This window comes from Furipterus horrens, unplaced genomic scaffold, assembly GCF_987537825.1.
Source record: "Furipterus horrens unplaced genomic scaffold, mFurHor1.1.pri manual_scaffold_6, whole genome shotgun sequence".
Taxonomy (NCBI): domain Eukaryota; kingdom Metazoa; phylum Chordata; class Mammalia; order Chiroptera; family Furipteridae; genus Furipterus; species Furipterus horrens.
Window position 1 is genome coordinate 109352201 of NW_028327176.1, and position 15279 is coordinate 109367479.

A 15279-nucleotide genomic window follows, 5' to 3' on the forward strand; every position below is an offset into this window, starting at 1 on the left:
AGCCAGGCTGTCACTATATTTTTGTTCTATTTTTAGGTAAGTTACTTAAATGTATTCTCTTAAAAGATCTTTAAAACCCTTAGCTATGTTTCTGCTAAGGTTTGTGCATAAAATGTTTTCTCATTCTGACTTCATATCAGCATAAAAATTCCCTTTAATGTGATCAAAAATGTTTTACAAATCTTATTTCAATAATTTTTTCTTTTTATTTTCAGTCATTCCTACACTGGTCAAGATTACAGTTCACAGGGAAATGTTGGGAAGATTTCTTTAGATCAAATTGATTCGGTAAGCATCAGACCCTTTTAAATTTTGACCTTTTGTCAATGGAGGAAGCACAGGTTTTCTTCAACCAAAGGTTATTTTTGGCTGGGAAGGTTGGGAGAGAATATTATTTCTTAGCTTGCCAATAATTTTTTAAAGGAAACCCATGTGCTATACATAAGATTTTTTTAAATCATAAGATCACCAAAATTAATCAGAAAATTGTATTTTGATGAAAACCAGGATATGGTTAATTATTCTAGAGGGGAATTCTCTTAACTGATGATAGCTAAATGGTGTTTATGTCTTTATATTTAAATACCATATACATTTAGAAAAGAAGAAATGGAAAAATACTAACTGTATCCACTTGATAGGTCTACTGTCACAAAATAACATAGATTGGGTGCTTTAAACAACATAAATTTATTTTCTCCTAGTTCCGGAGGCTGGAATTCCAAGATCAAGGTGTCAGCAAGTGGGATTTATCCTGGGCTCTCTTTTCGCTGTGTTCTCACGTGGTCTGTCCACTGTGTATGCACCCTTGGTGTCTCTTGGATCTGGGCCCCACCCCCATGACCTCATTTAACTTTACTTCTTTAAAGGTCCCATATCCCAATACAGTCACATTCTGAGGTACAGGGGATTAGGACTTAAACATGATGATTTTGGGGAGAATAAAGGTTAGTCTATAACACTACGTATAGGCTCCCATCCTTGGGTTGCCACTACACTACATTGCTGGTTAGCTCGTTTCAACTTCACTTCATGGTTCCCATAGTAGGATGCAAGAGTAGCATACTTTACTGTAGTCTGTAGGATTTCTCTTTAATACATAATTGAATTTCCACTTCATCCCTCAAATGGAAAATAAACTAGTTATAAATAATCTTTGTTTAGACAATTACCAAATTATTTACAATAAATTGAAAATATACTGAGATTTTAATGCTTGGAAAGAATTATAATAAGGTGAGTAGAAACAGATTATGAGTTTTTAGAGTCCAGAATGAATAGGCCTTACCAACTGGAAAAATTATTATCAACACCTGCAGTTAATATGTCTAGCAATAACAATAGGATTGCCTACTTTATACAATTGATTTGAAATCTCTTAACACTTCTTTCCTGACATATGATTGTGTTTGTATTATGTGAATGGTAAGAAGTCAGTTCTATTTCTAATTCTATCACATTCACAAGCAAATGTGAACTTGGTTGGATATTGTAGGAAGATACAGAAATATGATTATTAATTCATTTAGTGAGTATGTATTAAGCCCATCAATTAGGTACCAGCCACTGTGCTGTGGATACAGAGGTGAATAAAACAGAATATACCTGTATCTTCATTGACCTTGCTTGAGGGAGGTAGAGGACATATAAGTGAGTAATATAACGATAAATTACATTAAGCGCTATGATGATCATATCTGTCTGTGGGTCTGTGATTGAGATCCTGTGGTAAGTGGTACAAACACATCCTTATCTGGGTCTCTTCCTTACTCTGTATTTATATTGCCTGATCCGCACAGCAGCATGCCATTAGCGCAGCCCTCCATGTTCTCAGTTTCTTTTCTAAATGTTTCCTTTAGATTTCTCTAACTAAACTCTGGCTTCCTTGATGACACTGTTTGTCCTGTAGCCTCTTTCAAGTAGAAGATGCTTTTTTCTCCCACACCCTATGTAGGTATGGGATGTGTCTTCCTTGGTCCACAGTACCACTTCCAGACCATTTCTCTGCCTTCCATTGTCAGAACCCCCAACTCTTTTAAAGCCCTGTGATCCTGTTATACTTGATAATTCATTACCCTTATCCTGTTCATTGATGGCTTTAGCACTTGGCCATGGCCTTTTGTACTAGCAGTACTGCTGTTACTCTCAAATGAAACTGAAGCTACAGTTACTAACGACTTCACTTACCTCGGGTCCACCATCTCGAGCTCTCTGTCAGTCGACTTGGAGGTCAACCGGAGAATCGCCAGGGCAGCCACAGTTATGGCCAGACTGAACCGGCGAGCGTGGAACAATTCCAGCCTCACTGAGAAAACCAGACTGCGCATCTACCAAGCCTGCGTACTCAGCACTCTCCTCTATGGCAGCGAGACGTGGACCACCTACGCAAGGCACGAAAGGAAACTCAACAGCTTCCACATGAGGTGCCTGCGACGCGTCCTGCATGTCGCCTGGCAGGATAAGGTCCCCAACACCGAGGTGCTGAAGCGAGCCAATATGAGCAGTTTGCATGCAGTTCTTAGCGAGAGACGCCTCAGGTGGCTCGGCCATGTCAAAAGAATGGATGCAGGCCGTATCCCCAAAGACCTCCTCTACGGCGAGCTAGCAGAAGGCAAGAGGATGACAGGGCGCCCAAAACTGCGGTTCAAAGACATCTGCAAAAAGGACATGACACAATGCTCCATCAATCTCAACACATGGGAAGTTCAAGCAGACGACCGCCTAGCCTGGAGGCTCGCGGTCAGGCAAGGTACGTCACGCGCGGAGGCTGCGCGCAACGAGGAGGCGGTCCAGAAAAGATCGAGGTGGAAGCAGCGTCAGCAGCAGCAACAACAGCCATCTGCCTTCACCTGTACCAAGTGCGGCAGGGATTGTCACTCCCGAATCGGACTGCACAGCCATTCTCGGCGGTGCAGATAGACTCTCAAGAAGCTACGCCATCGTCTCTCGAGACGGACGGCTGCCGCCGCCGCCGCCGACTGCTGTTACTGTTCTTGGCCTCTGCAACATTCATCTTGATAAGTCATCTCATACCCTGGTCTTACAATTCCTTGTTAGCTCATACCCCAAATCTCTTTTAAGTATTTTTCCTGCTTTGATTCTTGCTTCTGTATATGCTGTTCACTACACAACAGCCAGAGTTCTCTTAGTTTGTCAGATCATGTCAATCTTCTGGTCAAAACCCTCTATTGGGTTTCCATCACACTTAAACTAAAATCCAAACTCATGAGTATGGCCAGTAAAGCCATATGTACTTATTTCAATTTTGTCTTCTTCATTCTGACGCATTCACTGGGCTCTAGCCACGTGGACCTCCTTGCGCTCTCTGTAGCACGAAGATCATTCCTTCTCAGCGTCTTGGCTTGTGTGTCCTCCGCTGGAACAGTATCCTTGGATCTTTATTTGACTGGGCTCCTACTTAAAATGTCTTAGCTGCAACGCCGTCTCCTCAGAGGGGCTTCCCTGGCTACTCAAGTTAATGTACTCCTCTCCTATTTATACTTGACCCCATTATTCCACTTTATTTCCAGTACTTTTGGAATCAGACATTTAAAAAAAAAATTATGTCTGTTTATTGTTATTGCCTCCCATTAGAATATAGCTTCTTTGACAATAGGGTGTTTGACTTCATTGTTCGTTGCTGGTTGTCCAGGATTGTATATGTAGTAGCTTCAATAGATATTTGGTGATCAAATGAGTAAAAAGTAGCCAAGGAATTGTGCCAAAAAAAGTTGTAGTTGTTTTGGGTCTTGATGAACGCCTTGGCTTTGGCTAGATGGTGTAGGGAGTGGCAAGACTGTACCAGACAGGGCCAGCGGAGAAAAGGGAGAAGGTACAAAACATGACTTTGTGATCATGGAAGAACCCAGCTGGCTGGAGCAAAGTGTTCATGTTGCTAGAGTAACAAACTGGGCTCTTTTACCCCTCCCTGTCACAGTGCTTCTGTGACACTTGATTTATGCCCTTGTTGGAGCCCTCATTATATAATTTATTATGTAAGTTTAACTTGCACAATAGTGAATGTAGTAGTGACTCCTTTTTCCTTCACTTAACTGAATTACAGGGAAAATTATGTTTTATTAACCTTCTTGTTGCCTTAAACATCCAATAAATATTTGTTCTGTGACATACAATTGAAAAGTAGTTTGTTACAGACATTGAGGGAAACTTGCATGTTCATACTAAGGGTGTTCAATATTCACTGCTGTTTTGAATTAGAATGATATTTAAGAAAAATAATTTTGTGATAGTATGAAGGAACAATAATGTACACATAGAAGGCTTTCCAGTAGTGCTTCCAAGGGAGGATAGGGACCTGACTGAAACTGGGTTAGGGATGGAAAAATTTGATTGTTATGTGCAAGCGTGAAGAAACTGGGTGGCCACGAGAGGGCGCAGCAACCTCAAGCAAAGCGAGACCTGCTCCTGTTTACAGGTAAAGCTGAACTTGCCAAGGAATGCCTGAGGGGTGAGAATTTAAGTGGTGGGAGGAGGATATTTGAGGAAGTTAGAGAGAATGCAATTGAGACCATAAATGAAAAAATCGAATTGAAAGTAGACAATGATATTTTTTATCTCTGATGCCAAAGGAAAGACCTTGCCTTATTTGAATTGTTGATTTCTTTAATAAATACATTTATTTTTTAATAAATGAGTATTTTTTTGAGAACCATTTCTCTTATTTTTGTGTTCCAGTTTGTATTTGGGTTATTTTATTAAAAATTCACCTGTGATTAAGCAACTGTAATTTGACCATTTATCCCAGGGAAATTAAATTTTATACTCACATAAAAACCTGTACATTCATTTATTTGAAATAACCCTAGACTGGAAATAGCCCAAATGTCCTTCAGCAAGTGAATGGTTAAACAAATTGAGGTTCGTTTGTACCTTGGAATATTACTCAACAATATAAAAGGAGTGAACTATTGATATCTGCAACAACTAAGCTGAATTTTGTGGGAATTATACTCAGTAAAAAAACCTAATCCCAAAGCTTTACATACTATCAATTTATATAGCACACTTGAAATGACAAAATTATAGAGATAGAAAACAGATTAATAGTTGGCAGGGGTTAGGGAGTGGGGTGGGTACAGAAGGTAGGTGGGCGGTTATAAGACAGAAACATGAGGGATCCTTGCAGTGGTGGAGCAGTTCTGCATCTTGGCTGTGGTGGTAGATGCCTGAACTGCACAGAGCAAAATTACGTAAAACTAAATAAACTACAGAAATGCAACTGAGGGAATCTAACTAAGACTAGTAGGTTGTATCGATGACAGTAGCTTGGATATGATACTATATTATAGTTTTGCGAGATATTACCTTTGGGCGAAACTGGGTATGTGATATCTCTTTGTGTTATTTCTTACAACTACATGTGAATCTACAGTTTCCCCCCAAAAAATTCAAACATTTTTAAAAGAAATAGTTGAAATAAATTTTAATAATATATTTTACTTAACCCCCAAACCAGAATATTTATAATTTCAACATGTAACCAATATAAAAATATTAATAAGAAAAAGTTCATTTATAATCACAGTAAGACAATAATCCTTACAATTTTTGTTTATATCCCAATTGGACTGAATTTGTAATTTGCAAATTAGATTGACTGTACAACAAATACTGTGAGTGACTTGATAAATCTTCTATATAACCGAAAATTCTTTTTTTCTTGTAGCTTTCTACTAAATCCTTTCCACCTTGCATGCGTCAGTTACACAAAACCTTGCGGGAAAATCATCATCTTCGTCATGGAGGCCGAATGCAGTATGGCCTCTTCCTGAAGGGAATTGGTTTAACATTGGAACAGGCATTGCAGTTCTGGAAGCAAGAATTTATCAGAGGAAAGATGGATCCAGACAAGGTAATTCTGAAAAATGGGAGTAGTCGCTGAAATTTTACTTTGGTATAAAAATTAAATGGTTTGTGTTTTGAATATACACCTGAAATGTAGTTGAAAATTCTAAAAGATAAACATGTCTGCAGTTTCTTTTAGATAAAAACAAAACTAAACAAAACTCTCATGTATTAATTTAATAGATGCTAAACAAAAAATTGGGAGAGTTAAGTTAATTCCAAGGGGAAAATTGAAACAGCAGTATAAGGTGTAAAGTAAAACCTAAATGAAGAGTCTTCTCCTCCATATGTATAGTGCCTGGTAGTTGGTATGAGACTGAAATTACTTACTGAGTTACATTTCTGTAGGAGTGTATATGTATAAATAATATACAGATATACATATGTGTACATGCCATTGAGTCAGCTGCGATTCCTGGTGACCTTATGAATGGGTGATGTCCACAATGCCCTGTCCTAACAGCCCTGCTCAGCTCTGTAGCCTCATGTCTATGCTATGGCTTCTTTCATGGAATCAATCCATCTCATACTTGCTCTCCCTCTTTTCCTGCTCCCTTCTGTTTTTCCCAGCATTATTGTCTTTTCTAAAATAACACTGCCTTTTGCTGACATGCCAGAAGTAGGACAGCTTCATTGTTGTCATTTTTGCCTCCAGCAATGTTTCAGGCTTAATGAGGCTTAGGGCCCACTTGCTAGTCTTTCTGGCCATCCAGGGTATTATTCATAGAGCTCTTCTCCAACATCACATTTCAAATGAATCAAAAACTTCTTTTTTCTAATAGCCACCTTCACTGTCCAGTTTTCACATCTGTACGCAGTAACTGGGAATACTGGGTGTGGGTGATCTGATCTTTGACCTCTAATGACACATCTTTGCTCTTGGTGATCTTTTTAAATTCTTCCATTGCTGCCTCAATTTCTTGCTGTGGTCTCCATTTAAATTGATGACCAAACCAAAGTGAGCAGAATCTAACATTTTTGATCTCCATTGTCTGTTGAAGTTGTATATTGCTTTTGTAAAGTTGTGTATCTTTTTCGATATTCAAATGCAGTCCTACTTTGGCACTTCTTTCACTTTCATCAGAAGTTGTTTCCAGTTATTGCTACTTTCTGCCAGTACGATGGTATCATCTGAATATCTTAAATTTTTACTGTTTATTTCTTGATTTATTCTTCCTAGTAAAGATAAAATTATAAAACCAAGAATATTTACCAAGTATGTTTTATAATACTTTATTATGTCTTACACGAGTCTGCTAGGGCTGCCATAACACGACAGCATAGACGGGTGCCTAAAACAACAAAATTATTCTCTCCAATTCTGGAGGCTCGTAATCTAAGATCAAGGTGTTGGCAGGTTTGTTTTTTTGAAGCCTCTCTCCTGAACTTCCAGGCAGCCACCTTCTCACTGTATCCTTGCCTGGCCTTTTCTCTGTGCTCTCACTTCCCTAGTGTCTTTTCATCTTGTAAGAGACCAGTCATAAGGGATCACAGCGCACCCTGACCATCTTACTTAACCTTCATTACTTCTTTAAATGCCCTGTCTCCAAATACAGTCACAGTTGCGAGTTAGGGCTTCAGCGTTTGAATTTTATGAGGACACAGTTCAGTCCACAGCATGTCTCTAGCTTCATATATTTTTATAAATTAAGATTCTTTTGTAATACATCAAAAGCTCTTACAGTTTTTATAGATTTGTTTTAAAAACTGTTTATCATCCAGTCTTAATTTATTATTTAATAGGAGTTTTCTTTAAACACAATGTTGGGTACTGTTATATATATACTATATATACATATAGTATATGTATATATAGCCCTGGCTGGTTTAGCTCAGTGGATTGAGCGTCGGCCTGCGAGCTAAGTGTCGCTGGTTCGATCTTCCAGTCAGGGTACATCAGAGAAGGAAAACTCTGACTCCAAAAAACCTCCGCTGCCTTGCGGCATACCTCTTCTGGGGAAAGGCTAAGGGAGTAAACCCCGACAGAAAATCCGGAGCCGGAGTCCCTAAGGCGGTTTGACGTTGTAGTCAACACCGGCAACTCCTGCGGCGCACCTGAAGCCAAGCTGTATCGACTCCGTCTTTCCCTTGGACCCTTCAGCTGCGAAGAGAGGGGGGGTCTGCTGCATGGGCAACAGCAGACCCTCCATATCACCCTGCCCAGGCTCTGTAGCTTCAGCTCCACTGGAGAGGACACTCCAGCGTCATCGCAAGATGTCGATTCAACACGGGAGGAGACAGATACCGTGTCACTCCCGAGTCGGACTGCACAGCCATTCTCGGCGGTGCAGATAGACACTTAAGAAGCTACACCATCGTCTCTCGAGACGGACGGCTGCCGACGATATGTATATATAATATATAATTATATTTTACTGCTTATCCTATTATAGTTGTCCCAATTTTTAAAGGTAACATTCTGATTATAGAAAATATGAAAAATACAAAAAAATTACCTGCCATTTCATTTAGAAAAAATTATTGTGAAGATTTTATGGTAGCTACATACCATTGTACTTTTCCCCACTTTTAGAAATTGACATGATATTATGATTATTTCCCAACATTGCTGAGTGATTTTTCAGAATATCATTTGGATTAGCTGCAAGGCAACACATCCTTTGAAAGTGATTTAATTTGGTTAATTAACATTCCCCTGTTATTGGACATATGGTTATGTCTCTTTGACTCTGTCATAAATGTTATTGCAACTGATATCCTGAGCACATAAATCTTTGATTATAGTTCTGATTATGTCTTCTGTATATATTCATCCTAGGTAATAAAATTACCTGCTGAAAACTGTAGACAGTTTTAAAGTTTTGATGTATACTGTGAAATGAGTGTTCGGAAAGGTTTCAGATTAGACTCTCATCAAGCTATGTATCTTGCTTTGTCATTGATATTATATATTATTACTTCAAAATGTTTTTGATATTTTATTGGGAATTTGGTATATTACGTAGGTAGGTGTATTAGGGTTCTCCAGAAAAACAGAACAAATGGAATGCATATATATTAAAAGAGATTATAAGGAATGGCACACATGATTATGGAGGCTGAGAAGTCCCAAGATCTGCAGTCAGCTTTCTGGAGACTCGGGCGTGCCAGTAGCGTAGTTCCAGTTCCAGTGCAAATCGGCCTGAGACCCAAGAAGAGCCAGTGTTTGGGCTGGAGTCCGAAGGCAGGGACAAGTCCCTATCCCAGCGTAAGGCAGGCAGGGGGAAGTGCCCTCTTACCGGAGGGTCAGCCTTTTTGTTTTATTCCTGTCTTCTAAGGATTGGCTTAGTCCCACCACCACCAGGGAAGCCGATCTGTCACACCAGTCTGCCAGTTCAAGTGTTAACCTCATCCAGAAACACCCTTGCAGACACACCCAAGATAATGATTGACCGGAGTCTGGGTACCCTGTGGCCCAGTCAAGTTGACACAAAATGAATCTTCCCAGTAGATAAATCTTTATGAACTGTGGAGAAAGTAAGGCCATGGTTTTGAAGTGAAAAGATAGAAGCAGAGTTAGCATTTCTGCTTGGTTCGTGCTGTACACTGAGAGGGGGAGGAGGAAAGTGAGAGGAGGGAAAGCTTGCTCTGAGCGCTAGGCCTTTGAGTTGCACACACCTGTTCAAGACCTGCCTTTTTAAATATGTATCTGGGATGGCCTATGTGTAAATGTCATCAGTATTTAGTTATTTTTAAACCTGTGTGTTTGAAAATATTTTTCAAATGGGATTTGTTTTGAAGTGTAAAAACTTTCTTCAAATATTATTGCAAAAGGAAATCAATAAATAATTTGTACCTTTCTAGATAATATATAGCAGTTTGTGTGTTCATTAGCTTATTATTGATTATAGCAAATACATTATTTTGACAAAAGATTATAAATTATACTTATGATTTATGATGTCTGTCGAGTGTTCTATTGTTAGGGTCTGTATTTGTAAATACGTGTTCATGCTTTTCGCAATTATATCTCTTACATATTTTTGTAATGAAATGTAAGATAGTATATTTTTAGTTTTATTAAAATATTCTCTTCAGTTTAATAATTGTACCGTTTTGCTAATTACATATACAATTAAAAATACTCTTTAAGAGATGTAGAAATTGGTGGCTTAAATGCTGTTTATGAAGGACGATGATGGAGGATGTATATTAGACATTTTATGTAGGGCTCTGAAGGACTTTGGTGTTAAATCTAGGAATGATTTGGAACAATCACTTCTGTTGAATAGTTGATGTGCTGACAGTGCAAGAAAAATGTGGTGATATGGTCAGTTTCAACTGAAATTCTCCTTTACGGTTGTTTCCCAAATGACCATATATTTGATTTCTTTCTCTTCATGCTTATGTCCTCATTGTGACTTACTTGAGACACCTTGCTTCAGGCACCTGAGCAGAAATAGTAGGTACTTAGCCATTACTTTTGAGGCAACAGAGAAGTGTACCTCGCGATCTTTTTACCTGGTAACAGTTGTCATTGCCACCTTCCCTAGTTACACTGTCTGTCCTGCACTAAATATCTCTTTTCCCTACTTCCTTTCTAAAAACCAAGCTCCATTCTTCATGAATTGATTGCCTAATCAGTATCTTATCTCTTTTTCCCACCAGCCCTTGCTTCTCTTTGTTGCAGGCATTTATCTAGTTGGCTTTTTAAAAATACTTGGAATACTTGTCTGTATAAGGTTATGCTTCAAGTTGGAGGCAGAATTTGTTGTCCATATTTTAAAATAATCTAAAACTATATTAATTTTTGTAACTGTCACCCAGAGTATAAATATTAAAAGAGCATGTCTCTAGATACTTTTTATTACAGTTAATTAATTTTTACATTATAGTGTACACATTGTTTTATTTTTCAGACATTTTTGAATAGTACTAATGTTACTGTGGAAGCAACTTAAGGTTATGATCCTGACTGTTAGTTATCTTTATTAGGAATTCTATATACCCAGTCCCTCTATGTATGTAAAAAGGAGCCAACTGACTATAAAATGCTTATTCAGAGTTGTTATTTGGATTATTCTTCTGATCTTCTAAAACTGTTTTTGGACTAGCATACACAATCCAGTGCATAGTATTAATAATGGAGAAAGGTGCCACCTTATATAGCTTCTAGTTACTTGCTACCAGATTATGCTCTTGTAAATTTGGGCACTTTTCAATACTCATATTCATTCACTTATTATCTATATCCTGCAATTAGAATAATTTGTGTTTGTGTTCATGGCTGCATGTTTAGGCACTTGGACCAGTGCCTGAGTCATATAGTAGGCACTCAATTATTGTTCTTTGAGTGAACTGAAGAATAAGGCCCCATAGATATAAATTTATGGAAAATCTATTTTTTCCAAATGCCTTTACATAAATCAGTACTGTAGGACTGTTAGTTAATATGCTGTTCCCCATTTATAGTGAACTTGATGCTGATATTTAAAGCAAGAATTTTAGTTGGACCTGAAATTTGCAATAGAAACTATTGATTTCATAAGTTAGAAGACATTTCTCATCATGGGCTTGCCAAAGGGTCTGTGCCATAGAAAAAGGTAATCATAGTAGAGGACAGGGCTTCTAGTTTATTGTCTTACACTTAGTTCATTGTTCAGAAACTGCAGTTTTCATTTTTTTCCTGCTAAATTAGGACTAGAATACCTATACTGATCTACCTTTATTGAACTTTGTACATAGCATCTTTGTAACTGTTATCTTTGTTGCACGTGTGTCTTAGGACTGGACTTTGAACCACTTGAATGCAGGGACTGTGGCTTTTCCACTTTGGGTCTCAGGGGCTCAGCACAAGACTACAAATACGTAAATAATACAGTTGTCAAATTATGATTCTTATTAAAAGTGCAGAAATATGCATATGTATGTATATGCGTACATATTCGGTCACAGAGAAGGAAAACTCTGACTCCAAAAAACCTCCGCTGCCTTGCGGCATACCTCTTCAGGGGAAAGGCTAAGGGAGTAAACCCCGACAGAAAATCCGGAGCCGGAGTCCCTAAGGCGGTTTGACGTTGTAGTCAACACCGGCAACTCCTGCGGCGCACCTGAAGCCAAGCTGTATTGACTCCGTCTTTCCCTTGGACCCTTCAGCTGCGAAGAGAGGGTGGGTCTGCTGCATGGGCAACAGCAGACCCTCCATATCACCCTGCCCAGGCTCTGTAGCTTCAGCTTCACTGGAGAGGACACTCCAGCGTCATCGCAAGATGTCGATTCAACACGAGAGGAGACAGATACCATGTCACTCCCGAGTCGAACTGCACAGCCATTCTCGGCGGTGCAGATAGACTCTTAAGAAGCTACACCATCATCTCTCGAGACGGACGGCTGCCGACGACGACATATTCGGTCTACTTTGCATCAGTCATTCAACAGCTTTCATTGAGTGTTTACATTGGACAGGACACAGCCCTTCTTTATGAGGACTTTATGGTCTCCTGGAAAAACCAGATAAATAAAAATATACAGATTCAGTATGCTAATTGCTGTGGTAGAGGTGGTCATAGGATTCTATAGAACAGAAGAAGGAGCTAATGGAAAGCAGAATAGTTACTGAGTATGTCACTGAGTGAGAATGTTATATTTGCCAGGTAAAATTAAGGAGTTAGCCAGAGAAACAAGTGAAATACTGTGCCGAGGGAGCAGCATTGTCAAGGACCTTAGATGAGAGAGTGTAGGCCATCCTTTCGGTGGTGGGAACCTAAACAGGGAAAGTGTGATTGTGGCTAGAGATGAGTCTGTAGTCATAGGTGTTTTTTATTTATTATTTTTATTATCTTTATTTTAATCTTTTTTATTGTATTTTTTCCATTTCCATTTATCCTCCTTATACTCTCTTCCACTTCACCCATCTCCACCCTCGCCACACAACAGGTTTGTGTCCATGAGTCCTTTTACTTTTCTGCTTGATCCCTCCACCCCCTAAATTCCCCCACCAGCTGTCAGCCAGCTCTCTGTCTATGAGTCTGTCTCTTATTTTGCTTGTTAGTGCAGTTTATTCATTAGATTCCACATATGAATGAGATCATATGGTATTTGTTTTAAACATAATTACTGAAGATAGATGGATTAGTGCACCAGGAGGAAATGGTAAATCCCAAGTGGAATCAGGTCAGCTATAAAGGGTCAGTTGGTAACTGTAATTTAGTTATATATATATAAAATATTTCATAATTTTGAATATTTATTAAATTTGAATACATTTTGAATATTTATTAAAATTGTATAGTGAATCTGGGATTTTATGAAAGTATATTGACAAAATAATATGAACAAAGATTCCACTTATTTTCCCACTTGGTTCTAATTAATTTGGCTTCTCCAAATATGGATTTCTAATCATCTGGGCCAATATTGATTTTCTTTAAAATGAACAATCCTTTTGATTTAAGGTTTTAATCTTTAATCTATTTGGTAATAGGATGAGTTGAGAGAGAGACATAACTAGAAAACAATTACAAAACATGGAGAAAAGGGAAGTGTTGTTGAGGTAATGTGGAGTAAGGAAGTTATTAGAGTAGATCAAGTTTCAGATTTCTTGAAGGTCATTCTTGAATTAGGATTTGAAAGAAGTGAATGACATGGATTTGTAGAGAGATGGATAGAACAAAGGATGAGAGGACAGTAGGCGAGCATTGTTTGTGTTTCCACTATTTGTTTTGTTTTCCATTGTTTTATAATTTGTCATTCACTGAGTCATTTTTGGTTTTGTCAGCTGGTTTGGGGTTGTAGTTTTTTATTATTATCATTCTTAAATCTGTGCTTTCAGACTTCTTGAATTTTACCTGGTCAGTATATTTGAATATTTTTTTTTATTTGGATGCATATTGTACTATAGTATAAAGGCTTTTAGTATTAAAATATCAACCATTTGCAAAAGTGCATTCTGTTATGAATGATCTTATAACAAACTAATTGCTTTAGGGTATACTTTACTCCCAAAATATTAGTTTCATAATGTAGGGTTTTTATTCTCAGATTTAATTGCATATATTAAGTATGAATACTTATGATACATTATAAATTTTTAAATAAAGCCTTTTCAATTACTCTTGTCAGTGGGGGTTAGGGAACATTTGAAAATTGCATTTGGGTTGTCAAATAGCATTCTTTGGATTTGTGAATGGTTCTACAGGAGGTATTAGAAGCTTTGAATATCTTATTCTTCAAATAATTTCTTAGATTACTGAAATAAATCCATCTCTCTTTTTATAAATAAACTATGTTTAATTAATCACAGTACACTTTTATGCAGGTGTGTCTCAGCTGTAATTATTTACATGCTAATGTACCTGAGAAAAAGCATCACCCTGTGTACAAGGGATATATTAGTCAAACCTTGGTTATAGCATGAAAATATATACCATTAAAATATCCGTTCACTTGGAACTTGGATATTAAATCATTCAGACACTAGCTTTGTTAAGAATAAATTGAACTGAATAATTTGTATAATAAATTCAAAGCAATGTTTCCTCTTAATCAGATTGCTTATATTGTTGTTGTTTGAATGGCTTTGATCTGGTTGTACTGTATATTAAGCACAACATAGATCATGTTCATTTTATGTAGCTGAGTTCTTGTCCTGATGATAGCATATGTAAGGTGTACTACATGTTGTTATAATTGGGTCAAGGAACATTTAACATATTTAAAAAGCTTATCTCTTGTCCCAGAACTCAGCTTGCATCATGACTTAGAACAGATTCATGTTGTTGAAAATTGACTACCAAAGGATTAAATATTTGGCTAGTGGTAAGGAGGGTAGCATGAGTATATGAAGCATGTTTATCACTCAGGTTTTTGTTTCTAAGGCCAGAAGTTCTCCCAGGACTGTACCAGCAGCATCAGCTCAGCATCATCTGGGAATTTGTATGAAATGCAAACTCTCTGAATCAGACTCTGGGGGCGGAGCCCATAGTTTGTGATTTAATGGGCCTTCCAGGTGAAATTGATGCATACTAAAGATCAAGAAACTTTTATTTTTTTATTTTTTAATTGAATTTATTGGGGTGACATTAGTTAATAATTATTTAGGTTTCAGTTGTACAATTCTATAACACGTCATCTATATATTGTATTGTGTTCTCCACGCCAAGTCAAGTTTCCTTCCATGACCTTTTGTCCCCCTTTACCTTCTACTTCCCCCACCCCCTTTTGCTTATTAATCCCTTCACCTTTCCCCCTCCAGCCCCCCCCCACCCCACTCTCCTCTGATAGCTGTCAGTCTGTTCTCTGTATCTGTGAGTCTGTTTCTGTTTTGTTATTTTATTTTGTTCATTAGATTTCATATGTAAGTGAAATCATATAATGTTTGTCTTTCTCTGACTGGCTGATTTTATTTAGCATAATATTCTCCAGATCTATCCAGGCTTTTGCAAAAGGTAAATTTCCTTCTTTTTTTTTTTTTTT

The 15279-nt window shown here is 37.8% G+C and overlaps 1 protein-coding gene across 1 annotated transcript in view; it reads left to right on the plus strand.

The window, feature by feature from the left end:
* PRIM2 (DNA primase subunit 2) overlaps positions 1-15279 on the plus strand; it is a 316163-nt gene that overhangs the window by 219087 nt on the left and 81797 nt on the right. The window contains exons 9-10 of the mRNA XM_090280494.1: positions 216-288; positions 5687-5872. Of these exons, the coding sequence (XP_090136620.1) occupies positions 216-288; positions 5687-5872 (259 nt within the window). The remainder of the gene's footprint in view (positions 1-215; positions 289-5686; positions 5873-15279) is intronic.